The sequence below is a fragment of the Leucopleurus acutus genome (assembly GCF_964270905.1).
Source record: "Leucopleurus acutus genome assembly, chromosome: 18".
In the NCBI taxonomy this organism is placed as follows: domain Eukaryota; kingdom Metazoa; phylum Chordata; class Mammalia; order Artiodactyla; family Delphinidae; genus Leucopleurus; species Leucopleurus acutus.
Window position 1 is genome coordinate 16,564,965 of NC_139160.1, and position 27,934 is coordinate 16,592,898.

At 46.0% G+C, this 27,934-nt stretch overlaps 1 protein-coding gene across 1 annotated transcript; it reads left to right on the forward strand.

The window, feature by feature from the left end:
• Window positions 1-227: 227 nt before the first annotated feature.
• LOC309974543 (uncharacterized protein C13orf42) lies at window positions 228-19,379 on the forward strand (the record flags this gene model as incomplete). Its single annotated transcript, XM_082859200.1, has 4 exons — window positions 228-757; window positions 15,741-15,888; window positions 18,015-18,246; window positions 19,205-19,379. Exons 1-4 carry the CDS (start codon window positions 353-355, stop codon window positions 19,377-19,379), a joined length of 960 nt encoding a protein of 319 aa, XP_082715326.1. The 5' UTR covers window positions 228-352.
• Window positions 19,380-27,934: the final 8,555 nt, after the last annotated feature.

Consider the following 27,934-nt stretch of genomic DNA (forward strand, 5'->3'; position numbering starts at 1 on the left):
GCAATGTCACGTGTTCTGCATCCAGCTGGGGCCTTCGATGGAAGAGCGTGGAAGGTATGCGCACCAAATGGCGCGTAAAGCCAGCCAGGGAGCTTGCTTTTAAGCTCACAGCGCGCTCCCTCGCGTCCTCAGGTGGTTTATGGCATTTTGGTTATTGGATGTAAGGTCCCCCCCATGAGAGATGCCCGGGTCGCCCACCTGACCAAGCCCACACTCGCTGGGATTCCAAGAATCAGAGGCCTCCGGGAAGACAGATGGCAGGAGGCCTGCACGTTGGCTCCTGGGCCCCCAGCTAGATCAAGTGGCGCTGCGCAGGCAGCTGGAAGGCACCCACAGAGAGAAATCGAGCACCATGCTCAGAAAGCTCCACTCCATCTTTCACTCCGGCCCGCAGAGGAAGGCGGAGGTGGCGGAGAGCCCTTACTACGACTGCGCCAGCCCCGCGGTGAGGCTGATCCGCAGCAGCTCCATGTACGTGGTCGGGGACCACGGGGAGAAGTTCAGCGAGTCCTTAAAGAAATACAAAAGCGCCAGCAGTATGGACACCAGCCTGTACTACCTGCAGCAGGAGGGGGACCGCGCGTGGATGTACTCGCGCACCCAGGACTGCCTTCAGTACTTACAGGAGCTGCTGGCATTGCGCAAAAAGTACCTGAGCAGCCTCAGTGACCTGAAGCCCAGCCGCGCCCCGGGCATCTCCTCCACCTCCTCGAAATCCTCCAGGGGAGGAAAGAAGTCCGCCTCCAAAGCAATAAAGGTAAGTGCCGCCGCCGAGAAGTACAGTTGACGCGAGCGCTTTTCCGAGAGCCCCTGACGCGGGTTGCAGCCCTGGATCATACACGCGCAGCTTAATTCATCTGCGCCTTCTGGCTGGCAGCTCCGTCCACCTCAGACACTCTCCATTGCCATCTCGCCAGCCTGGGAAGGATGGCTGGTCCCATGCTGAGTGTTCACGCGGAGACCACGGGAAGGAGCAGCTTCCGACATCCACATAGCAGCCTGTGGGGAGGACTCGGGCTTGGTGTCAGACAGACGGTTTGCAGGGCACATCTGTCACTTCCTGCCCACTTCCCGGGTGAGAGAATGCTTGTATGACATTTGAGTGACAGCATATGACTGCCCAACAAGTTTTCGTTATTTTTATGATTACAGTCACATCTAAAAATCCCAGTGAAAAGTGAACATTTGGAGGATTTGCTCTGTCTGTTCCGTGAGCCCGAGTATTGGGGGGACTCGGGCACAGCCTCAGAGAGAGTCTGTGAGTCGAAGGAGATTGAATGACAACTTTGCTGGGCATTGGAAGGCTTCCAGCCCAGGCAGACCAAGCAGGAAATGAGTGAAAGAAAGAACTTGCCTTTATCTCGTACTTGTTACAGTGTTTGTACACATTACCTTTTCTTGAGATAATTCCAATAATGAAAAATGCCAGAAGGGCAGGGGGGAGAAAGTCCCTCTGTATCGCAGAAGACCAAGCTGAGGCTCTTCTGATTTTGCTAAGATCCCCAACTCACTGTTACTTATTCCTTTGTTTCCTCAATTAAAAAAAAAATGAAGTTTGAAGCTATTTTGAAATTGCCACCAATTGTTCTCCTGATGGCTGGGCTCCAAGGTGTTCAGAGCAGGCCTGTGTGGCCCAGCAATGCCCCGCCCCCCCCAGTGTCCTGCCCGCCTGCAAGTCCCATTTACATTGAGTGACCTACTGGCCTGTTATCAGATCTCTAGGGCTTGGCCTCACCCAACTGGTTTCAACTGTCTGCATTTTATCCCAGGCGGGAGCAGTTTAAATAACCATTTGAACTCCAGAAGTAGGGCAGGGTTGGGGCCCATACAAAGTGTCTTACTCTTAGGTTCCAGTACTGCCCCTGTGGCCAACCAGCTGTGGATTTGTGGGCCAGCCCCCCCCCTCCACTTTGGGGCCACCTCCGATGACAGAGGGGGTTGCCATGATTTCTGGACCTCCAGCTTGAGCATCCTGGGGTTCTTAGTTCTGGTTAGATTCCCACCAGGCACTACATTTTCCTGCAGAATGGAGTCCTTTCTTGGTAGAACCTAGCACTCTTCCTCCCAGCTCCATTCCTAGTTCAGCCTCTGAAGACAGAGGGAGGGGTTAGAGGTAGAACACCAGTCCTGGCCCTGTAGGGATGGCTGTGAAGAGGCCCCAGGCATGAGGCAGTGTAGGGATTTCCTCAGGAGATGTCTCTTACCATGGTGTAACCAGGAGAGAGGTTTTATGTTTGTTTGCTCTTATTTGAAGTATAGTTGATTTACAATATTGTGTTTGTTTCAGGTATACACTATAGTGATTCGGTATTTTTGCAAATTATATCCCATTAGAGGTTATCACGAGATAATAGGTATAATTCCCTGTGCTACACAGTAAATCCTTGTTGCTTATCCATTTTGTGTATAGTAGTCTGTCCCTCCCCTCCTCCCTCTCCCCTTTGGTAACCATAAATTTGTTTTCTATATCTGTGAGTATGTTTCTTTAGCATATACATTCATTTGTATTATTTTTTAGATTCCACATATAAGTGACAGCATATAGTATTTGTCTTTCTTTGTCTGATTTATTTCACTAAGTGTGGTATTCTCTAGGAGAAAAGGGACCCCTCCTGCACCATTGGTAGGAATGTAAGTTGGTGCAGCCACTGTGGAAAACAGTATGGAGGTTCCTAAAAAAACTAAAAATAGAGCTACCGTGTGATCCAACAAGCCGACTCCTGGGCATATATCTGAAAAACCCGAAAACACTAATTTGAAAAGATACACGCACACCATTGTTCATAGCAGCATTATTTACAATAGCCAAGACATGGAAGCAACCTAAGTGTCCCTCAACAGATGAGTGGATAAAGAAGATGTGAGATATATGTATATAATGGAATATTACTCAGCCATAAAAAAGAATGAAATACTGCCATTTGCAACAATGTGGATGGACCTAGAAAATATTATGCTTAGTGAAATAAGTCAGGAAAGAGTTTTAAAATGGCTTTGGAGTTAGTCAGATCAAGGCCTGAATTTTAGGTCTGTATTTAGCAGCTGTGTGCCTTTGTCAGGTTAAGTTTCTCTCTCTGGGCCTCTATTTCTGGAGCATACAAACGGAAATAAGAATATACCTTGTGAGGAGGAAGCAAGATCTGGCCTGTGACAGGACCTGGCACATACTAGGGAGTCCAGTGTTCACTGCTCTGAAATGTATGGTGCAGGAGGTGTATAGGAGCCTAGAGACAAGCTGCTCTCTTTCCCTATTGCTCCCAAAGAAAGAGCTGTCTGCTGGGCATGCCTGAGAAATGGTGGGTGCGGTCTCCGTGGCTAGCAAGGTGGCCTTCCTGGCTCTCTGTGCATGGCAGGGGCAGGGGATCCGGAAAGGCCCTTCCTTCAGGAATGTCATCACCTTCCTGCATTGGTAGAAAATACTTGCTGATGTTCAGATTTAGGGCAAACTCTGTTCTTTTCCCTTGACCCCCTGTTATGTGCTGAATCTTGTCTCCCCCAAATCCTATATTTAAGTCCTAACACTCAGTACTCAGAAAGTGACTTTGTTTTTTTAAAGTTGCAGCGAGCGGGGGCTACTCTTCGTTGCGGTGCGCGAGCTTCTCATTGTGGTGGTTTCTCTTGTTGCGGAGCACGGGCTCTAGGTGCGTGGGCTTCAGTAGTTGTGGCACACGGGCTCACCAGTTGTGGCTCGCGGGCTCTAGAGCACAGGCTCAGTAGTTGTGGCACACGGGCTTGGTTGCTCTGTGGCATGTGGGATCTTCCCGGACCAGGGCTCCAACCTGTGTCCCTTGCATTGGCAGGTGGATTCCCAACCACTGCGCCACCAGGGAAGCCCTATATAAATTTCTTTTAAAGAAAAATGTGTAACGCTGGACACCTTTCAAATGGTTAAGTGCCAGACAATAATCGGAGTTCTTTACATCAGAGCTTTCTCTGAGCTTTTCCAAATGATCATTTATATAAACCCATAACAATTCATCCAAAAGTCTATTAAGCCCTAATTAATATATTTTTAGAACACTTTTTGAAAGTATATTAGTAGAACACTAGAAAATGAATTCCTTAAGAGGTCATGGAGGCTCTAAAAACACTTCATTTAGGAATCAGGAGAGTGTTTTTATAAAAGGTTTGACAATGATCTTTTATTTCTTAAAATATAATATCCTCTTTAAGTAAAATATTCATAAAAAATTTAAAATTTACCGTTTGAACCATTTTTTCAACAGTAATGTCAGTGTACAATTCACTGACATTAAGGACAGTGTTGTGTAGCCCACTACATCCATTCCCAGAACTTTTTCATCATCCTAGACAGAAAGCAGTGGCTCCCCATTTCCCCTTCTCCCAACTTCTGGAAACCTGTATTCTACTTTCTGTCTCTATGAATTTGCCTATTCTAGGAACCTCATATAATTGGAATCATACAGTATCTGTCACACTGTGACTAGCTTCTTTCTCTTAGCATAGTGTTTTCAAGGTTCATCCATGTTGTAGCCTGTGTCAGAACTTCCTTCCTTTTTACGGTCCATGAGCTTGGGTTTTGATGGGACATGAGGAGGAAAAGCTTGAGATTATGCTCTGACTTTGCCCGGAGTGCTCATCAGCATTTGGGGTCCTCACTGAGGATAGCTCCCCATGGTTTTAAAGCCAGATGAACAGGTAAACAGCCAGCATCCCTCTGTGAGAACGGGGCCACCTAAGTGGACCTGGGTGGATCACAGTGTCTGTGCTGCCAGAGAGGCAGTTTTGGGTTGCCTGCAGTGCCCCAAGGAACTCTCCCCAGAAGATTTGGGCTGACATTTTCCAAAGCCAGGGTTCCTGGTCACCCACCACAGCCAGAAGAAATTTCATTAATTCACCTGTGAATCATATAGTTCTGAGCAGCTTCGATCCCCGATATGTCTGCCTGGATGAACCAGCTGCAAAATGCACACCCCTCCCAGCACCAACCCCCCTCCCACCCTGCTCCAACTAAAGAAATTCACCTGCTACAAGAATGATTTAAACAGAACCAGTGGAATTACGGAGAATGCCTGCCAAAAGTGATTGATTTTTGTTTCAAGTAGTTTTGTTCTGATAATAGTTAACTTTCAGAATCAATTTTCTATCATTGGCCATTCAATCCTGGTTCATGAAATAAGACCAAGTCAACAGCAAATAGATTTCTTTTCTCCTCTGTGGTAGAAAGATCTGAAACCAATTCATCTAAAAACATTCCAAATCATCCATATATAAATTGCATATGCAATGGGAAGAAGGTTCTGAGTCTCTTCCATACCACTGGGATTTATTTTTCAGATCTGTTGAGGGGGACTCTCTGCAAAAACACAGTGATATTAAAGTGCAGGTTTCCTGTGAGCATCAGTTACTGGAGGTCTCTATCACTTGGCCTGTATCTGGTTGGCAGAGTTGAAGGGCAGTGAACATTCAATATGAGCTGCAAAGACTATTCTATTATGCCTGGCAGCGCTCTCCAGAAGACGGCAGACAGTAAAATAATCATTGATAACAGAGCATCCGATTCCTGCAGCCCCTCTCAGTCAGACCACACGACAGGTAATTATATTCCCCAATCTACCTCCCAGACATGTGCCGTTTGCTCAGCCTAGAAACAGTACAGTACTACGGCTTCCGTTTTTCCTCTCTACCACACCCCGCCCACCTGGCTAACTTCTTGTCTTTTAAGAGAGCAGAGAAAGCACTGCCCCAGGAAGCCATTTCTCATGTCCACAATCTAATGCAGTGGATGTTCCCCCCTCTCTGGGTCTGACCCTTATCTCAGCACTCAGCACCTAGCACCCAGCAGTCAGCACACAGCACCATAATTGTCTGTTCATTTGCTATGTCTGCTACTGGCTGTGAGCTCATTGAGTGGGGCCACCATGTCTTATTTCTCTTTTTATCTCCAACCTCTAGTGCAGCTCCAGGCATATAGTAGATGCTCAATAAACTAATAACCTGAGAAGCTCCAATTGTAATTTAAGAATGGAACTTTACAAAATTTGATGGAAGACCTGGAAAAGTAATAGGTCTGTGGTTTTCAGTGAGTGGAAAATTATCTTGTTTTTTATGGAGTAGAATATAGTTTGGGGATATTCATATGGAATGATCCTAATAATCAAAACATCCCACATGCAATGGATCAGAGTTTACCATCAAAAAAGACACTCTTTTAGGTAAACATTTGTTTCCGATTATTAAGTTATATTTGCTCATTAAATGAAATTTATAAAACACAGAAAAGTGTAAGGAAGACAATAAAAATGATCTAGAATCCTATCTCCTATCATCCAGAGACAATCACTATAAAATATTTAAGTATATTTTCTTTCAATCATTTATTTCTTGTATAGTTGCAGATATGTATTTTAGGGCTGCCAGGTAAAATAAAGGATGCCTATTTAAATTTGGATTTCAGATAAACGATGGATTTTTGTAGTATAATTATGTCCATATAATATTTGGTATCTATTTATACTAAAAATTTATTCACTGTTTATATAAAACTGAAATTTAACTGCCATTCTATATTTTTATTTGCTAAATTTGGCAACCCTAAAGTGTGTATACGTATAAATTTACTAAATTTGGCTCATACCATATGCTTTTTTATAATTTATATTGTGGGTTCTTTTCTGTCTCATTAACTAGTTTTTGAAAACTGAAAGTATTAATGGCAAAAAATTTAACAACTCACATTCTTTAAACAATTGTTAAACATTATAAATAAATTCATCTTACTCTGTCTAGAAGGCATTTTTCAGCAGTGATTCCTAAAAGTGTGATTAGTGGGCCAAAGGTGAAAGGCCATTCATTTTTAAAGATTCTTCTACATATTGTTTTCCAGAAATATTTTATAGTTTACACTTTTATCAACAGTGAGTTAGAAAGCCCTTCTTATTGCATTTTATCAGCACCAAGTAGTGTCATTAATTTTTAAAGTTTACTGATAATAATAGATTAACTGCATTGTTTTATGTACTTTTTTTTGGATTATTGCTTAAGCAAATGACCCTTTTATTTTATCAAACCAATGTGTACTTCTTGTTTAATGGATTGCCCATTCATGTCTTTATACACTTTTTGGCTCTACTAAATATTTTTATTTATCTGGACTCATATTAAGGATGTGAGTACATTGTCTGCCACATGTCTTAAAAATATTTTCTCAAAGTTATGTATCTTTTAATTTTACTTAATAGTACAATTTTATCATTACAAATACTATTGATTTTTATGTAGTCAAATATGTCGATTGTTGTCTTTGATACTTCTTTGCTTCGTGCTTAGAAAGTCCTTCTATGGCTCAAGGTCAGTTTCATATTTGCCATTTTTCTCCTTTTTTTATAGTTCCATTTAAAAAAAACCCAACCCTCTCATCTATTCAGCAATTTATTTTTACATGTAGTGGGATGTGAGAATCCAACTTGAAATTTTCCCAAATAGCAAAGTTTCAACACCATTTATGGACAAATCCACCCCTTCTCTCGTTGGATTGTGATGTTTCACGTATCGGGCGTGAAGATTTTTATACTATGTTTCAAGCATATTAATTCAGTTCTGTTAGTTAGGCTTCGAACAGTTTGATAAGTGTGAGCAAAAAATCTTCACTTAGTGTTGAACTAAAGTGAAATGGTCACTTAGGTGATATTTAAGGGGAGGAGTTACCAGGTCCTAGCAAAGGAAACAATGGACTTCAGATTATAAAGCGGGAGAAAAAAGACCAAGCCTAGACTGTGAGTCTGAAACCTCTAATACCAAAGACAAAAGACATGCAGCTACGATTCCAAAATGATTGTAATGTTTAGCTATGAGAGGTAATTCCCAAGTTTAGTTATACTACAGCGTGTGACAAACCTCGTTCTTTCTTTTTATCTCTTTGGGCTGATTTTCTCAGCTCTGTTGTCTATATCACTATTTTTTTCCTTCAGCTCTGACAAGTCTACCATTAGCGTATCTATTGAAAATCTGGATGTGGGTATGTGTACATATGTATTTAAATTTCAGCGATTATACATTTTCCCAAGTTATTTGCATCTCAGATTTACAGTTCTCATTTCTTAAGCTCCTATTCTCTTATCACAAACCCCTATTCAATGATGGGTACACATTTCCGTAGGTGAGGTAATATAAAAGGGATAAGATGGGACTTACCTGGTGGTCCAGCGGCTAAGACTCTGCACTCCCAATGCAGGGGGCCCAGGTTCAATCCCTGATCAGGGAACTAGATCCCGCATACATGCCGCAACTAAGAAGTCCACGTGCCACAAAGAAGATCCCACGTGCCGCAACTAAGACCTGGCACAGCCAAAAAAAAGGATAAGATAAGTATTGCTTTGGACTTGATCTTGAATAGCCATTTCAAGGATGGCAGAAGGAAAGAGGATGTATTAGAGCTTTTAAGGTTTATCCTGAAAAGCTTCTTTTGAGGACATTAAATTGCTTGTGGATAATTTGAGCTGTTTTGCATTTCATTTCACCCAGCTGAATGATCCAAGGGAAAATGATCTCTCCAATCCAGACCAGTCCCACATTTGATCCTGGAAATTTCATCACAATGAACTGACATTTTGATTTCCAGGTATGATTAGCTCAAAACAGTATTATAAGACTCCATAAAAATAAGGATTACAGAGTTCTCAAAATTTGCTAAGTTAAATCCAAAAGTATACATTAGCAACATGCAAACTGGTTGGAGAATATAAACATATGATAATGGCATGCATATAGCATACATTCATTCATTTAACAAATCACTCCATGTCAGGCATTGAAATAGGTGTTCCACATTCATAGATGGAAAGACAGTCCGCCTGCCCTGATGCAGCCCATAATCTGAAGCTGCAACTCTCAGCATCACTGCCTGAACCACACTGGTGTGTTGGAAGAGAAACAGGTAGAATTACAACAAGAATGTTGGAAGTTGGGTATATCCGACAACTTGTCTCATGTAGGTAGTGGCTGGCAGTGAGCGTCTATCCAAAGACAGTCTTATCTGTGAGTGCTATTTGCCAAAGCTATTTCATGGACGAGGTTAAGGATCACGGGTCTAGTGTGGGGCTCTGAGGGTACAGTACAACGTTGCTGTCCACACAAGGCAGAATATGAGCCTAGAAAAGATGTGTGTGGGTCTGTCCGCTGCAATGAGTGAAAGCTTCGGAAAGGAGGTACCATGTGAGTTGGCCCTCCGAAGAGGTGGCGGGGAGTGAGGCCAGGAGGAGGAGGGAAGGAGGCTAGATGGTCCTCTTGACGCTGGCTGGGTTTAGAATGTCCCCCTACCCTAACCTCTGACAAAATACTTCCGTTTACAACTGGAAGTTCATTTTGTAGCATCCAGATCTCTTGCAGACAAATACTGACAGATCCCAGAAGAAAGTAAACAGATTGGAGAAGCCCAAGTACCCCAAGGGCAGGTGAAACCAGGCAGGATGGGAGGTGATACGAAAGGCAGAAAAATAAACCGCCTTGGGGGACTCAAAAATTAAAATGAGAAATACGGTGGAGTTTGGTTTGGAAAGATGCAAGTGTTCTATCCGGGGAAAGTAATCCAAGACCCAGGCCTGTTGTGAGGGGGTGGGACAGGGAGGCTTGGAAAATGATAACCTTAAGGCCACTGAAGGTTAGAGGGGAGCCGGCAATGCAGTACAGATGGCTTTCAGAGAAAGCGCCTTCCCCTGGGGCTGCAGAAGGGCTGCTGGCGAAGGAACATGAGCCCTGCGAAACCCAGGTCTGAGCAGGTGCCACAGGAAGCAGCCTGCATTACACGCAGCCTTTCCAAAGCAGTTCAGTTCTGGGCTAGGAAAAAGTCAAGATCAGGGTGGGGGGGCGGGGCGGTGGCAGGGCGGGGCAATCCACTTTTATTTCGAGTTCTGAGTTCAGAGAGGGAGAACTATTTGGGTCTCACCCAGGGGTGTTGATGACTGACGTCCCACTTTGTGCAACCCCTGCTTTGTAAAGTAGATTTTCTGTGATGTTAGCCTGAGCCCTGAACCCTGAGCCTCAGTCGTGCAGCTCTTGTGCTAGTTGTCTTGGCTGGAGACCAAGAGAAGGTCGTAGCAGAGGCCAGAAAGGCCCATGGAAGCTGCGGGAAAGGCAGGAAAAGCCGGAATCAGCCTGAGTTTAAACTAGGACTTGAAAAGGCCCAGGGAGCCTGGACTTGTAGATTAGCCTTGGTGGTACCAAACCAGGCTTGTTTGCCTGATTCACAGCAAGCCCGAACGCCGAGATGCCGAGATTTGCAGCAAAGAGAGGGTTTATTCACAAGGCAGCCAAACGAGGAGGCAGGAGAACAAATTCAAATCCACCTCCTGGAAGGCAAGGGGCTAAAGAAGCCGGGCGGTCTGGGGTGTGGGGAACTAAGGAAAAGTTGGGGTAATTGTTGTTCTGTGCAGGTGTAACTAGCCTACAGGCCTCTGCACGTCCAAAATCGGAGGCACCTAGCACACTCTGAGGGTGGAGTTCTCAGCCCTCTGATGTCAAAATGTCACCGAGCAGACTCGCGCATGCCCGGTTGGAGGGTTGGTAGTCCTTTCCAGCCTTAACTGGCTCAGCTCCAACTAGACACAGGTGATGGCAAGTTTCTGGAAAACAACTCAGGCAAACACCTTGTTTAGGCTCCATGCTTCTTGGAGGACAGGCAAGTCTTGTAGCAACAATTAAAACAACCTTGATGCGGGAAGACAGGTTACAGGTGAAATGGATTTAACTGATGATTACCCACAGTTTCATTGGTACGCAGATAAATCATCACAAAATTCGTTTGGAGACATTTAAAAGTATACTTTAGGGCTTCCCTGGTGGCGCAGTGGTTGAGAGTCCGCCTGCCGATGCAGGGGACACGGGTTCGTGCCCCGGTCCGGGAAGATCCCACATGCCACGGAGCGGCTGGGCCCGTGAGCCATGGCCGCTGAGCCTGCGCGTCCGGAGCCTGTGCTCCGCAATGGAAAAGGCCACAACAGTGAGAGGCCCGCGTACCGCAAAAAAAAAAAAAAAAGTATACTTTATAAAGTACAATAGATTTGTTAACCAAATCTTACTTAACTGACCTGCCAGATCACTTGATGATTACCGTTCTGTCTGTAAAACGAGCTGAATATTTACAGTTAGAAGCCTATACTAGGGTATTATTGGCAAAGTGCAAAATGATGTATGTGTAAGCACTAATTATAACAGCAAAAGATTTCAAACAACCCGAAGCTCTAACAATAGGGGACTGTAGTTCATTCCTACAGTGTGTCTGTGTAGTGAAGAACTGTGCAGCTATTCAAAGGGAAGAGGAGAATCTCTACTGCTGTGAAGTTATTCTTAGCATACACCAAGTGAAGAAAGCAATTCACAGGGGGATATCGTATGCTACCTTTTGTTTTTTTAAAGAGTGGGTTAATACACATTTGCTTGTGTTTTCAAAAAGAAATGATGGAGAGAGAAACAAACAACTTGATGTCTAGTCAAAATGAAGACTAGCAGAGATGAATACCAAACATTACACCCAGATTGCAAACAAAACTGCATGAATACAAGCAGAGGAAATTGCCCTCCCCCCCAAGCCAGGAGGTGATTTAGGTCACGTTTGGGGACTGGGTGGGAAAGGTAGGTGCACGCCTATGAGTGGGATGCCCTCATACCTGTAGCTAGTAAGGGGATGGGGCAGGGGGGGTGGGGTCCCCTTACCTGGTCTCTATGTGCTGAGCAATGGGAAAAACACAGGGACATAAGGGTCCGGGCCCTGTAATCCAGGCGCTTTGTCCTCTTCCTTCATTGAGCTGTGTCCCCTTGGGTCCCGTCCCTTGTGTCCTTGTCTTCATGGAGGCACTCCTGTCTGCTCTTGCAAATTCAGGGCATGAGACTGGTATTTAAGGTTTTCATCCTAAACCAGACCCCGAGGTGGGAGCACAGCCCCTCTTGCTGCCTTCTCTGTGCCTGGATCCTCAGAGAGCAGAGGGTCTCAATTGCTCTGCACTGGAATCACCTGGTTATCTAAATTAATTGATCTGGGAAAGGGCCAGTGTAGAGATTCTTTAAGAGCATCCACTGAGGGTCCAACCTCCAGCTGGGATTGGGCTCCACTGTGAGAACTGCCCGGACAGAGATGAGGGGGGAGTCATAACCATTCATAACCATCATCGCCCCCAACTGGGTCCTCAGACTCCTTCAAGGGGTGGTGCTTTCATTTGCAGGGAAGGAAGGCAGAGCTAAGGAAGGAAGGAAAGCAACTGTTTATTCATTTTCATTTATTTATGTTCCTCCCTCATTCCATGAAGGGCTTGGGCGAAACTGATGATGGTAATTGAGGCAAGTTGGGGAGAGCTCTCTTTGGGGATGAGACTTGGTCACACAGGTACCTAGGGGTCAGCCACAAATAATGTCACCAATGTCTCACTCTCCAGCCACACCAGGATCCAAAAGCTCTTTTAACAGAAACAAGCTTTATAACGGTGATAATGTACTGAATGGTCCAGCAGAGCCCCGGATGTGAGGCCCCAAAGAGCAGACTCTTAAGTGCTGGCCAAGGAGCTTATCTGTCAGTGTCTGGCTGTGCTCAGGAAGGCAATCACTGCTAAGCACAGCAGAGAGGGTGAGCTGTGTGGGAGTGTTGAGTCCTCAAGCTTGGAATTTTACAAACAAGAAACATGTTTGAATATTTGGAATAACCAACGAAATGTGCAGCTGAAAGGGTCTTTGTCCGTTATTTTTTTTAAAAAAAAATCACTTTTATTTATTTATTTATCTATTTATGGCTGTGTTGGGTCTTCGTTTCTGTGCGAGGGCTTTCTCTAGTTGTGGCAAGTGGGGGCCACTCTTCATCGCGGTCCGCGGGCCTCTCACTATCGCGGCCTCTCTTGTTGCAGAGCACAGGCTCCGGACGCGCAGGCTCAGTAATTGTGGCTCACGAGCCTAGCCACTCTGTGGCATGTGGGATCTTCCCGGACCGGGGCACGAACCCGTGTCCCCTGCATTGGCAGGCAGACTCCCAACCACTACGCCACCAGGGAAGCCCCTGTGCATTAGTTTTGATGGACAGAGAGTACAGTGGCTGAGGTGGTGATGTATATGCTGGTAATTTATTTTTTTATTTTGTAAGTATTATCCTTGGAGGATAATTCTTGAGGAGATTGGAGATATTCACAAGAGGCCACAGTCAAGGGCTTGTGTTAACCTAACTACTGGCAGTGTGCTCATTGCTGTTTTCTTAGCCTTTACAGTTAAGACACCAAAGTTGACTCTCTTTTAAGCCTTTTAATAAATGAAAGCAATTGACCCAGGCTGCTCTGAGCTTCTGGCCAACGTCTCCTTCCTGGGGACACTGAGGAATGAACAGCTTAGACGACATTGTAGGGTGACCCAGATGGAAAAGAATATGGTGCCCCTGAGCAAGGCGGAGACTCTTGCGTTCAGCCAGACACTGATGGCAGTTGCTACTAGGGACGTAGTGATGTCCCTTCCATGTGGAGATGGATTTTGAGATGGGAAAACCTACAGACCTTGCATTTCTATTCAACAATATTCAACCTTCCTTTGGGGCTCGGTCCAGATCATATGGTTTTCTCGATTCTTTGTTTCTCTCTCTGCCACCTCACAAAAAATTCTCTAAAATAATATGTGTTATCGTAGAATTAGATTAGGTACTGAGGACCTTGGAGCCTGGAGGAGGGAAACAGCCCAGGAGAGGGTGGTCTTCCTGGAGAAAGAGCTGTCTCAGCCACATCTTGATGGTTGGATAGGACTTGGCCAGATAAGGCATTCAAGGCAGAGGGACAGCAAGAGAAAACACAGGAAGGATAAAAGCGTATGGACCTGCCTCCAGATATGAGTCTTCCTGTTATCTGCCTGCAGGAAGGATGCTGGTGGCCCAGCCTTCTGTGCTCATACAGACTTTCAACTAGCCCCTCAGTTTTTCATTCCAACCCTTGGTGTGCCTGGTGTTGCCAAGTCTGGAGCATTTCTGGTTCCAAGGGTCAAACTGTCTCCCTTCTGAGCTGCTTCATCCACCCATAGTTCTCTGGGAGGGCGGTCCCTCTGCTCTGTTACATCAATTCCCCTGCTTCAACTGCTTTCCATTTGGCAGGAGCTCTTGGAAATCTCTCTCTCACTGATGACCTCTCTCTTGTTCTCTTTGACACTGGGTTTCAACGTTCCCCCACCCACTTTCATTTTAATGGGCTCTTTGAAGGGGGTGAGATAACTACATGTGAATAGTTTTCCACTTTTAACAGAAAAGGTTCAGTGTATGTTGTGGTTCTCCAAATTTTTTCTCTAAGAATGCTCCTTACAAATATAAGAGGAAAAAATCCTCTATTTAAAAATGTTTCCTGGGGCTTCCCTGGTGGCACAGTGGTTGAGAGTCCGCCTGCCGAAGCAGAGAACACAGGTTCGTGCCCTGGTCCAGGAAGATCCCACATGCCATGGAGCGGCTGGGCCCGTGAGCCATGGCCGCTGAGCCTGCGCGTCCGGAGCCTGTGCTCCGCCACGGGAGAGGCCACAACAGTGAGAGGCCCGCGTACCGCAAAAAAAAAAAAAAAAAAAAAAAAAAAAAAATTTCCTGGGAATTCCCTGGTGGTCCAGTGGTTAGGACTCTGTGCTTCCACTGCTGGGGGCATGGGTTTGCTCCCTGGTCCGGGGAACTGAGATCCTGCAAGCCTCATGGCTTCCTAGTGGTACAAATGTTTCCTAGTGGTACAAAATGCATACATTTTACCAAAATCTTATTCATATATAAAGATGTCATCCTTTAGTTTCCTAACATGCAAATCTGTAATTAAATCACTTTCATTTTTAATGAAAGTGATTTTTTTACCATCCCACTTTTTTAATACCATCCCACTTTCAAAGTGCACACAAAAAATAAAGGAACTCTACATTTGGTCCAAATAGCCCAGGTTAACACATATTGTCTTTCTTTTTTCTCCCTGAGTTCTCTTATTTCCTAAATTCTTCAGGGAGCTTTTTTTAGTTCACATGCTGATTCTGTGCCTACATCATGAGTTCTCCACTGAAGTCCACCATGGTGCTTGAACTTCCGTGATGCCGGTCGCTGGTGACTGACTGTGGGCTGTTGTGAAGAGAATGATGATGATGATGGTGATGATGGTGATGGTGATGCTAACATCATGAGGAATGAGTCACGACAGAACCTGGAACGTGGTTAGGCTTTTTGTAGATTTTTTTTAAAACTACTTTAAAGATGTTACGGAAAAACCTGAACAAACTTTTTGGCCAACCCAATATTATTCCTTACACTGTTCAAACAATCACACCAATTTGTCTTCAACTTATTCCATGATTGAACCGAAATTTGGCCACGTTAGGTCCTGAAAACTCTTCTGGAGTATTTTATTTTCAACATATCTCGTCCCCTCCTTCCTGCTGTGAGCATCTCATCGCCTATCTAAGGAACTGTACAATCTCCTAATTGGGTTTATCAGCAGGCAACAGGCCGAAGAAAGACAAATTATTTTGCCTAATGGTCAATAACAGTCCCTGACCAAGACAGAGGCAGATCTACCCACCCTTTCACTCCCCCTCCTGGAGATAATCCGAAATCCATTGACCTACAGCAAGTGTGGATCTGGAGTATCTACCTTCCTTTCAAGGGCACGTATTCAAATTTACCTGCAAAGTCGTCACGTCACATTGGTTTAGTTTCAGTAACATGTGGTCCTTTCCATGTCACTTGCGTGTGGGCGCCCCAAGGCTGGCTCAGGCAGCTCTGCTTTCTCCTCTCTGCCCTTCATCTCTAGCAGAAAGCAACGCCCAAGAAGCACTCGCAGTTCAGCGCGGATGTGGCGGAGGCCATCGCCTTCTTTGACTCCATCATGGCAGAGCTGGATACGGAGAAGCGGCCGCGGGCTGCTGAGTTTGACCCGCAGAACGAAGACGTGGACTTCGATGGTGAGTGCCATCCCGGTGGCAGGAGGTGGGTGGAGTGGGGTCTCTGGAGTGGACTTTCTTTGATTAAATGGAAACTCACATCTGCAAGCCAAAGCCTGGCCCTGAGCCTGCTCTACTACTTGGGGCCCTGGCTTTCGTCGTCGCTGCTGCCACTCCAGGCTACCCCTTAAATCCTCAGGCTGTATTTGGACAAAAACTCCTTCCCTGTGGTCCATTTTCCACAGCAGAGATGGGGTGGAATTTTGTAAGGCTCCAGGAGGGAAAGCAATAGGGCAACAATTATAGAAAGGGATGAGTTGGAGGGTTGTTAAATGGGTATAGAGTTACAGTTGTTGTTTTTTTTAAACAGCTGCTGTGATTTTTAAATTTAATGTAATTTAACTAATTTAATTTTTTACTGAAATATAGTTGATTTACAATGTTGTATTAATTTCTGCTGTACATCAAAGTGATTCAGTTATACATATGTATACATTCTTTTCATATTCTTTTCCATTTGTTTTATCTCACGTTATTGAATATAGTTCCATGTGCTATACAGTAGGACCTTGTTTATCCATTCTATATGTAGTAGTTTTCATCTGCTAACCCCAAACTCCTAATCCATCCCTCCCCCACTCCATCCCGCTTGGCAACCACAAGTCTGTTTAGAGTTTCAGTTCTGCAAGATGAAAAAGTTCTGGAGATCCGTCACATAATGATGTGAATACACTCCACACTACTGAACTGTACACTACAAGACGGCAACATGGTCAATTCTATGTTGTGTGTCTTTTACCAGAATTGAGAAAAGAAGAAGAAGAGGGAATAGACAAATTATATTTAAAAATTGGGCTTGTGACCCTACCTGAGCTAACTTGGCTCTGGGCAGCCCTGTCTGCTGGACCCGGCTCGGACCCTTCGCCTACTTTGTCACCCCTCCCCACCCCTCCCCCCAGCACCGCCCCTGTGGCCCTCATGGGCCACCCCTGTGGGGATGTGTAGACAGGAGAGGGCGGGTGCTTGCTCAAGCCCAGTGTGGATTGTTGGAGAGGGAGTGAGGTGAAGGCCGAGGGTGGTGCTGTTCTCCTTGCCAAGGTGTATCACTGGCTGTCTCCTGATGGAGAGCAAATAACCACCATATTCATGAGTTGAGCCCACTTTTCAATTCCATTACTCAACGGTCAGTTTCTTTCATCGTCGACTTGCCCCTCATGGTGTATTAATGATGATTGAATTTAGCGGTTACTGGCCCCTGGTTATTAAGGCAACAGTGTTTGGTACCAATACTAAATAATTGTTAATACTAAATATTTTATTTAATGCTCAAAGATTACATTCTTGTGGTGTGTTTGTTGTTTTTCTAGCCCTGATGGACATGTATCTGTGAGATTTCGGTTCTCACTGGGCTCTGTGGAGTTTCACGGAAGGGGATTCCCACTCCCCAAGCTCACTGTACCCTGCAGGGTAACTGGTCTGCCCCCCTCTCCCATGGCAGCCCCTGACAAGGAACAGCCCTCTCTTTCAGAGTCGGGCCTGGGAAATCCAGACATTGCTGGAAGGACAATGAAATCTACTGAGGACGCAAGTGTCATCTTCACAGTTATAATTTTTTAATGGAAATGACTTCATGTTTTTTCTCTGATAGCCACAGTGACGTATGTTCACAGTAAATCAAATGAATCAAACGATACACCAAAGTATAAAGAAGAAAGTAAAGAATTTGACCTGTAATTCTACCACCTAGAGTTAATAATCACTGTTAACAGTTTGGTGTACGTCCTTTCAAAAAGGCTTTAAACAGACTCACTTTATTACTCTTTTTAAACAAAAACAAGATCTCTGTGCTATTTTTCATCCACTCTTTTCACTTAACAATTTACAAGACATCATGGGCATTTTCCAAGTCAGTAAACGTAGGTCTATGTGCTTGTCTTTAATGGACACACGCTAGTGCATTGTCTCCCCAAACGATAACTGCAGAGTTGAATCATCCCCTTTGCTTGGCTCTCCGGGCCTTCCTAAGAATTTCGTTTTACGTATGTATGTATTGTGGGTTCTTAGCTGGATTTGTCCTCTCCGTGGCCTTCTGCTCCCCTCCGCGTGGTGAGTCCTCCTTTCCCGGAGGCCCTGCTTCTCTCTTCCAGTGGCCACCAGCTCCCGGGAGCACAGCCTGCACTCCAACTGGATCCTGCGGGTGCCCCGCCGATGCTCTGAGGACGTCGCTGGGCACACGACAGCCGGCCAGTTCCGGAGGAGCACGGAGCGCAGGACCTTCGGCACTCAGAGGAGACTCGAGAGGCACCCCATTTATTTGCCCAAGGCTGTGGAAGGGGCCTTCAGCACGTTGAAATTTAAGCCCAAAGCCTGCAAAAAAGAGTGAGTGCTCGGATCACGTAGCATAACCAAGATGCTCTCATGTGCACCAGACTCTTGGCTTGCTTCTCAGGTGCCCTGAACCCCCATCTTACATGGAAAAATCATTCTTTTGTGTATGGGGGGAGGGAGGTCTTAGTTTAAAACATTTTTTGATAGTCTTGTATTCACATTCTAGCTTGGTTCACCACTGTCCCCACCCCTAACTGTACCTTGAGCTCTGGACCTGCCTCTCCCTTTCCGGCCCACTTAGCCCTCATGCTCTGTCCATCCTCTTTCACTCTTTCCCCCAAGTGCCACTGACACACTGTGTGCTGCAGATTTTTAATGAGACTTTGGGGTTGAGGAGGGCATAGCACCATGAGGGAAGCAACACTGAACCAATTAGATGGCCCTGCTGTAGAAGGGCATTGCCAGGCTCGGATGGAGAACATCTCGCTGACTGGGCCCCACCTGGCCCTCCTGCCACCATCTCTTGGCCTCTCTCCCAAGACGAGTTGCCACCTCTAACCCCCAAATCCCCATGACTTACTCCTTCAGAGAAGTATGTGCGCTCCTGATCCGGCCACCCTAGGCCATGCTGCAGGGACCTCACCTCTCACAACAGAAGGGCCTGTCTTGGCTTGTCAACCTGTCTTCCTCTGTTTCTACAAGAGCCATCCAACTCTGATGGGTTCAGGGCTTTTCTAAATGGCATTTTCCTCCCATAAGAATGGACTATGTACTGGACATATTAAAACCAGGACTCAACCCTCATCACCCATCCTCCCCCTCCAAGGCCACATTGCGGTCCAGCTGAGGTCCACCCACAGCCCCCATGATGATACTGCTTTGTCCTCCACGAGGCCCAGAACTAGGGGAGCATCTGATGGGCTCCGTCAGGATGGCAAATCAGAGCGTCCCTTCTCCATGTGGCCAGCCAAGCCAGACTTAAACCCTTTACCTCATTCCTCCCTTCCAGCCTGGTGAGCTCCAGACAGATCGTCTTCAACTTCTCGGGGGACGACACAGACTGGGACGCAGAGCTCTTTGCACTGGAGCCCCTGGCATCCCCGGGGGAGGACCGCTATGAGACAGAGAACCCCAGAGGGCAGTGGCTGCTTCGGGAGAGACTCTGGGAACGAACAGTGCCCTGACTGCCTCAGCCCTGCAGCCTGGCTCAGGCTGGGTTCCCCCGAAGGCGTCTGCTTTCACTGCAGAAGGAGGTGTCTGGTAGAGTTAAAACTGGAAATTGTCACAAAGTCAGGCCCAGGAGCACACTGCCTGCCGGTGCCCATCCAGTGCCAAACATACCCGTGGCCTCCTGGAGGGCCCGCCTTAGGGGCCTTCTGGAGCCTGGCTTTCCCAGTACGGGCGGGTCGGCTGGTCATTACAGCCCTGCTGGTCTTCAAGAGCAGAAGGAATGGAAGGTCCAGGCTCACTCCCAGCCTCCTCTGGCCTGTCCCTGGCTCTCCATGCATCTGTCCAGGTGGCTGCGAGCGTCCCACTTGGTACAGGAAACCCTGTACCAATTTGCCCATCATGGATCTCTGGGCCAAAGTTTTCAAAGAGGCAGCTCCTCTCCCCACAGGGCTCAGAAACATTATGGTCATGTACTGAAGTTGCCTTCTTTTGTGCAGAATGCAGTTTGGGAAGCAGCTTTTTTTCACCCTAACCCTTTTCACAGTGTTCTGGAAACTTCTGCCGGGTTAGGCTGAAGACAAGGCCAGTGTCCTGGCAGTAGGATGGGGGTAGGTGTGTGTCCTGCCTGGGCACCCCCAGCCTCCAGAATCCTAATAGATACCCACAGAGCCAGTGTATGAATGCTACGCCCCTCCCTTCCCCCAGTTCGGAGGGCAATCAGAACCTTTTGGAATAGAAAGGATTTCTGATTTCCATAACCGTCTGAATTACAGATTTAACATATTCTTTGCTTTTCTCACGTACTTTTTGCGCGTTTGCATATAGTTTGACCCCTCAAGTTTGAGAACCACTGGTTTGGAGACTACACTGCCCTTTGTCCATCCTCACCTATTTCTTCTGGCATTTTCTTGAAAAAAAAGAAGTCACCTTGCCGGGGGTGGTGCAGGAGTGTTAATGGCGATAAGGGAAGGAGACAGACTAGGAAACACCAGTAATCGAAATTAAGCCAAGGATGCTTTAGGCTAAGGTCCCTCTGAGAACTGAATAAAGCTTCCCTTCTGCGAGGCCCATGCGATGAATGATGTTCTTATTGTTCAGGTTTTTTGTAGAAAGAAGCTTTTATTTATGTGAACCTGACTCTCTGAATCTAAGTATTTGTAACTGCTATGAGAAAAAAAAACCTAATTATTATGTGACATGCTTAAATTTTCTTTTTTTCTAGTTTAAATAAATTTTTTAAAAAGTTCCCAGGTGATGCTGATTCTGCTGGTCTGGGGTCCATACTTTGAGAATTGATGACTTGGAGGTTTGAGTGTTGAAAGAGGAAAACATGGAGTGGGAACAAGAAATTTTATATCAACACATTTTCACATTTTCAGAATGAAAATATATTGGAAATGTCTTAATAGTTGCCTTTATTATTTTTTGAGTGCCAATGTCAATGTTTGGGAGTTTCCTTTCTTTTTGTTGCTTATATTAAGCCCACTGTAGCCAGAAGCTTGACTGAAGCATAAATGTTTGGGAGATTTGTTTTATAAACTGCATTAACACCCACCAAGTTACATCACCATATATCTTTCTTTTCCCCAAACGTGGCCTTGTTTTGAAGCCCCACAGATGAGAGTTCACTGCTCAGGATAGACTCAGAATAAAGATCTCTTTACTCTGCCTCTTATCAAACTACAGTTTATCGTAGATCAACCTTGACATTATGTGGTGAAGACACTGTATATATTTTGCTTGTATAGATAAGAAAAAAATAAACAGGACAGATAGGATGTTTGGAGTCTTGTTTTTTTTTTAGCATTTATTGCTTATGGAACATGAAGCTGTGCTTTTCTCTTTTGCTTCATGTTTTGTATATTTTTTGTCTTTAATGAGACTATACACAGACTGCCTGAAAAATTCCATGATTTAGAAACATAAGGCTGGCTTGTCCTGGGGATGATTTTAGGTCTTTGAAATTGGTGATAAACCCCAGGATCTGGGCTCTGCCTGGGGAATCTTGAGGTGGTGTCTGCTGGGGTCTTGAAATGAATAACATTTGAGACAATAGAAGTCAATTCAGTAAAATCAGCTGATGGGATTGATTCTTTTCTCCCTTGAATTGACTAGTTATTCAATCAGCTCATTGTTGGCGTGTAATCTCAGCAGCCCTAGCTTTCCCAGGACTGTCTCTGTTTTGATACATGAAAATCCACCTAACCCTAGACAGAATGTCCAAGTAGAGGATGTGAGTCCCAGGCATCTGGCTTGTTCTCTAGCCTTGGTTTCTACTCCCACCCCAAAATATCTTCTCCTTCACATGGAAGAGACTTGGGAGCCTTTAGTATGAATCATATACATCCAGCTCTTTGGTTGGTTGCTGGGCAACTGAGAACAGGGCTGCCAGGACAGAGCTTTCCGGTGCCCACTCTTAGAACCCAGAGTGGTTCTAACAGGAAGCTGCAGTCCCCTCATCACTGATGGCCTTTTCATGGTGGCTTAGTCTCCTGTTGCTGTTGTAACAAATTACCACAAATTTAGGGGCTTAAAACAACATAAGTTTATTCTCTTACAGTCTGGAGGTCCGAAGAACCAAAATCAGTCTCACTGGGCTCAATCAAGGTGTGGGCAGAGTTGGTTCCTTCTGGAGGTTTTGAGGGGAGAATCCATATCCTTGCCTTTTTCTGCTTCCCGAGGCCGCCTGCATTACTTGGCTTGTGACCCCTTCCTTGCCTCACCCCAGCCCTTTTGCTTCTGTGGTCACATCCCCAACTACTCTGACTTCCTGCTTCCCTCGTAAAAGGACCTTTGTAATTATATCACTCCCACCTGGATAATCCACACACCTCTCCCCAGCTCCAGACCCTTAACTTAATCAGATCTGCAAATTCTCTTTTGCCTAATAAGGTAATGTTCCCGGGTCCAGAGGATTTGGATGGAGACATCTCTGGGAGGCTATTATTCAGCCTACCACACATCGTATCAGAAGATGTTCTAGCTCGTCTTATTAATCTGGCCCAACTTGCTTTTAAGCTTGATTATAACAGCCCAATATCTATGGCAAACTCTGACTTAGCTTACATTTCCAAATTCCTTTGGTTCTAGCAGCTACCCTGTCATTTTGTTAAAGTGAATTCTGTCTTGTCTGACAGGTTCCTATCTCAGGAAGGCTTTTCAATTGTACAAAATTCCCAAGTGGAAAAACGTTAGCACTTCAACCTTGGAAGGATTTGTAACAGGCAGCAGTTCTACATAAACATTGCTGCTGGTCAAGAGTGATGTTTTCCTTCAATCAATCTATCAAGTTGATTAAGGAACTGCTATCACCAAGCAAAATAGTATAAACTCCACTTTATGCCCTTTGGCAACTGGCATCCAAAAGGGGGAAGATAGGATGAACTCAGATAAAACAGTGCTGAGCACCTATCGCTTCACTGAGTGCTGGGGAAGGCTGGCATTCCGGGGGCTTGGGGAGCAGTGTGCAAAAGGACAGTCATCAGGACAGTTGCAGAAAGTTGACAGTAAGGGGATGACCTTGACCAAAGGGCAAGGCTTCTACTGAGTGGCCATGGAAAGCCAGAATGGATAGATTGGGGGAAGTCAAAAGAGGAGTGTAGAGTGGGTCAGATGGGGATCAAGAATCGAGCACTCAGGGCTTCCCTGGTGGCACAGTCGTTGAGAGTCCGCCTGCCGATGCAGGGGACGCGGGTTCGTGCCCCGGTCCGGGAAGATCTCACATGCTGCAGAGTGGCTGGGCCCGTGAGCCATGGCCACTGAGCCTGCGCGTCCGGAGCCCGTGCTCCGCAACGGGAGAGGCCACAACAGTGAGAGGCCCGCGTGCCGCAAAAAAAAAAGAATCGAGCACTCAGAAACTCTAATTTGAAAAGGTACATACGCCCCAATGTTCATAGCAGCAGTATTTATAATAGCCAAGACATGGAAACAACGCAAGTGCCCATCAACAGACAATTGGCTTAAGAAGATGTGGTTTACATATGTAAGGGAATATTACTCAGTCTTAAAAAAGAATGAAATATTGCCATTTGCAGCAACATGGATGGACCTAGAGAATATTATACTTAGTGAAGTCAGACAGTGAAAGACAAATATATATCATGTGGAATTAAAAAAATAATACAAATGAATCTATATACAAAACAGAAACAGACTCACAGACATAGAAAACAAACTTACAGTTACCAAAGGGGAAAGGGGGTGGGGGAGGGATAAATTAGGAGGATGAGAGTAAGAGACACAAACTACTGTACATAAAATAGAGAAGCAAGAAGCATTTACTGTATAGCACAGGGAACTATATTCAATATCTTATAGTAACCTACAATGGAAAGTAATCTGAAAAATATATATAACTGAATCACTACGCTGTACACCTGAAACTAACACGGTAACTCAACTATACTCCAATTAAAAACATGTAAAAAAAAAAAAGAAAGAATTGAGCTGAAGAGAGGAGAGCAGAGCCCTCAGAAGATGCAGTCTAGTTGTGGAGGGGGTGGAGCCTGGAGGCTAGCCCCTGAAAAGCTGTTGGATTAAACCAGTCGAGGCTTCCCAAGTCCTCAGGAAGAGGCTCTCAAGCCCCAGGTCTGACTTCTGCGGTAGACCCTGCCCAGGGTCCCTGTGTGGATCACATGCACATCAAACACGGAGTGCCCCAGGCAGCGTTCCCTGGAAGGAGCGGCGGGGGTGTGGTGGCAGCGAGGGGAGGGTTTGGGCGGATCTACTTTGTAAATCAATCCACGTGGCCATTTCGGTTGACCTCACAGGCCACGGAGGATGCCAAAGGCCGCTGGACATTCTCTTGGGGGAATTGCCCATGTTTGTTTATCCGCTTACTTGCCATCTGATAGAGACTGTGAGTGTGTACTATGTCCCAGCCTTTCGTCTGGGGAAATCATTTAAACAGAGCCTCTCACGGAGCTTTCACACTGCTGGGAAAGACAGGAGTCAGAGGATTACACCACTTCATGTGAACTGTGGCAAGCGCTGTGAGGGAGGCCCTCAGGGTCCCGGGGAACTTGTAAGTGGGGGCTCTGAGCCAGTCGGGCAGGGTGGCTGGGGAGGACTTTCTAGATCCCGAGTGGTTTCATTTGTCACACTCCAACACTCGAGTGTCACCTCCTCAGAGAGGCCTTTCCAGACCACCATGTCTCAACCGTCACTGCTCTTAATCTCCACCGTGCTTTATGCTGGCTACACCACGTGTACTGTGATCTAACACATGAGCATGTACACACACTTACACACACGACTATACCCCATCAGACCGTGAGCCCACGAGGGCAGTAGCATGGTCTGTTCTGTTTGTGCTCTATCCCCAGCGCCGAGAACAGTGCCTGCACCAAAAGTGTTTGTTGACTGAACAACTGATTGACAGTTGGCATTAATGAATGAAGTGACAATGAGCTGAGATCTGTAGGGGAAAATGAGGCATTGAAATGTAAACGGATGGGACTGCAGAGAGAGATTCAGGCTGAGGAAATGTCACGGGCAAATTCAGGCTGGAGGGAGTACGGCATGTTTGAGGGAAATCAAAGATGTTAATTTATACCTAAGGTATTACTGAGCACCCATATTTGCTGGAACTCTTCCAGGCGCTGAGAGCAGAACAGCAGGACGATATCCCTATGCATTTGGGAGGAGAGGTGTATAGGCAGTAAACAATTATATATTATGTGTATATATATTTAAGTATAATAAAATGCCAGGCAATGATAAATGCTATGAACTAAAATAGAGAAAGGGCTAGAGAGTGGACAGGAAGGAGGGGCGCTTAGTCAGGAGGGCATCTCAGAGGACATGATGCTTGAACAGAGATCTGTGAGTGAGCATTGAGTGAGACGAGGGATGAACAGGAAAAGGAAAGGAAGGAGCCAATGGGAAGTCCGGAGGCAGGACGGCATCAGGGGACCCTGAGGATGCAGAAGGGAATGTGCCGGGTGGTCCTTGGAGGGTTCTGAGCAGGAAAGTAACGTAATTTGATTTAGTCCCTAAAAGATGATTCTGGCTGTTGGGTGGCGGTTGGAATGTAGGGGTCAAAAGGAACACTTGGGAAACCAGTAGGGTCACTGGGCAGTGGCCCAGCCAGGAGATGGTGGAGCCTGGGGCCTGGGTAGGGGGATGGGGTAATTCAAGATGATTGGGCTTCCGATAAACTCTGAAGGAGGACCTAGAGGTATTCAGGCTTGCCGCGAATTAGACATGGATATTTGGGGTTTTAGCCTGAGAACTAGCAAATGAAGGTACCATTTATGAAGCTGAGTAAGAGAGGGGCCGGTTAGCAGGGGGTTTTGGGTGGGGAGTGAAATCAAAAGTTCTATTTGGGGGGCTTCCCTGGTGGCACAGTGGTTAAGAATCCGCCTCCCAATGCAGGGGACACGGGTTCGAGCCCTGGTCCAGGAAGATCCCACATGCTGCGGAGCAACTAAGCCCGTGCACCACAACTACTGAGCCTGCGCTCTAGAGCCCGCCAGCCACGACTACTGGGCCCACGTGCCACAACTACAGAAGCCTGCGTGCCTAGAGCCTGTGCTCTGCAACAAGAGAAGCCACTGCGATGAGAAGCCCGCGCATGGCAACAAATAGTAGCTCCTGCTCGCCGCAACTAGAGAAAGCCTGAGCGCAGCAATGAAGACCCAACGCAGCTGAAAATAAATAAATAATTTTTTTTTTAAGTTCTATTTTGGATATATTCACTTCAGCTTTCCATAGAGCTCCCAGTGGGAAATTAGCCATCTGTGTGCAGAGCCCAGGGGAGAGGGTGGAACCAGGGATCTAAAACTGGGAGCTGCCACCATAGAGCTGGGGTCGGAAGCCACAGAGGTATGCTGCCACGAAGGTACTGAGTGGAGGTCTAGGAGGGCAGTGAGGTAAGGCCGGGGGTATCCCAACACTGAGAGGCGAGAAGGACCATGTACGGTATGAGAAAACGCACCAAATTTAGGGGGTAGGGTTCAGGGCCAGCAGCGCATGCTCCAAGGCCAGGTGAGAAAAGCAGCCTTGATTTTGATTCAAAATGGTATCGTCTAGGTCCAGAGAGCTCACTGGCTACTCACGAGGCCCGGCTCCAGGTTACTTTGGACACTCAGGCTCTCCGATGGACCAGGCCCTCTGGGACCACTGCAGACAGCAGTGGTGCCTTTCTGTGACTCAGGCGCCCCTTCCTCTGCATGGCCTCTGGTCCCTACCCGGTGGGGTTGGAGCAGGCCCCTCATGCTGGCTCATCCAAAGAGCAAACTACCCTCTCTGACCTGGTGGTCCTCTGCAGACCTGGGAGCCCAGGATGTGTAGACGTGAGCAGGTGACTTAGGCTCTCTGGGCCTGTGTTTCTCAAACGTGAATCTGCATGATAATTCTAGTTCTTAACTTGCAGGGTCATGGTGAGGGTGAAACGATTTCTACCTGCTAAAGTGCCTGTTATATAGTCATTGTTAACTATTCTCATCTTAAAAGATGGGGATTCACCATCACTTAGAATAGTCAGAGATTTTGCCACATACTCTGAAAATAGATGTAAAAGAGAAATTCTAAAATGTTTTGGACATAATTGGAGAAGGTATAGCCTCTTGAAATAACTGTTTGGAAGAAGACAGCACTGAACCAACACCAGCGTTAAGAGTAGGCTCTGCAGTCAGGGGTCTGGCGCGAATCTCAGCCCCTCCACCCACTCGACAGCCTTGGACATGATACTCAACCACTCACTTTCAGCCTCAGTTTCCCCGTTGTAAATGGTACAGCACAAGTATCCACCTCATGGAGTGTTAAGAACACCTAACATGGTAATGCATGTAGAGCACTCGCACAGTGTCTGGCACATAGCAAGCACCCAATAAATATTGCAATCGGTACTATCGTGGGCTCTTGAAAAATACATAAGTATGTTCGATTGATTACAATGTGAGAGTCCCTTACTGTCATGCAGTCTCTACATATGGCCCCCAGATCACCTGATTTATTTGCAGTTTTTCCTGGACTTAAATGAAAGTATAGATTAGGTTAGATTTGAAGGTTGCTGAATGTGGTCTTAAATTAGCCTTAAGAGGAGCGCCAAGCCATTGTTTGATCCTCATCTCCAGTCTTGCCTGGTTTCTGTAGGTAAGGTGCAAAGGCAAACGTGTATTCCCTTTGCAGTTCCGGGACTACCATCCCGAAGATCGGCCAACTGGGGAAGGCTGAACGATTTTTTCACGATTAATCCAGACCTTGGGTCCCATAGAGTGGACGCAAACCTGACTCCAGTCCTCTGAGCTGTGTTCCCCCACCTGATCAGGACTTGTGTGCATATACCCTGAGAAAACAATAATTCAAAGAGTCATGTACCAAAATGTTCATTGCAGCTCCATTTACAATAGCCAGGAGATGGAAACAACCTAAGTGTCCATCATTGGATGAATGGACAAAGAAGATGTGGCACATGTATACAATGGAATATGACTCAGCCATAAAAAGAAATGAAATTGAGCTATTTGTAGTGAGGTGGATGGACCTAGAGTCTGTCATACAGAGTGAAGTAAGTCAGAAAGAGAAAGACAAATACCAAATGCTAACACATATATATGGAATTTAA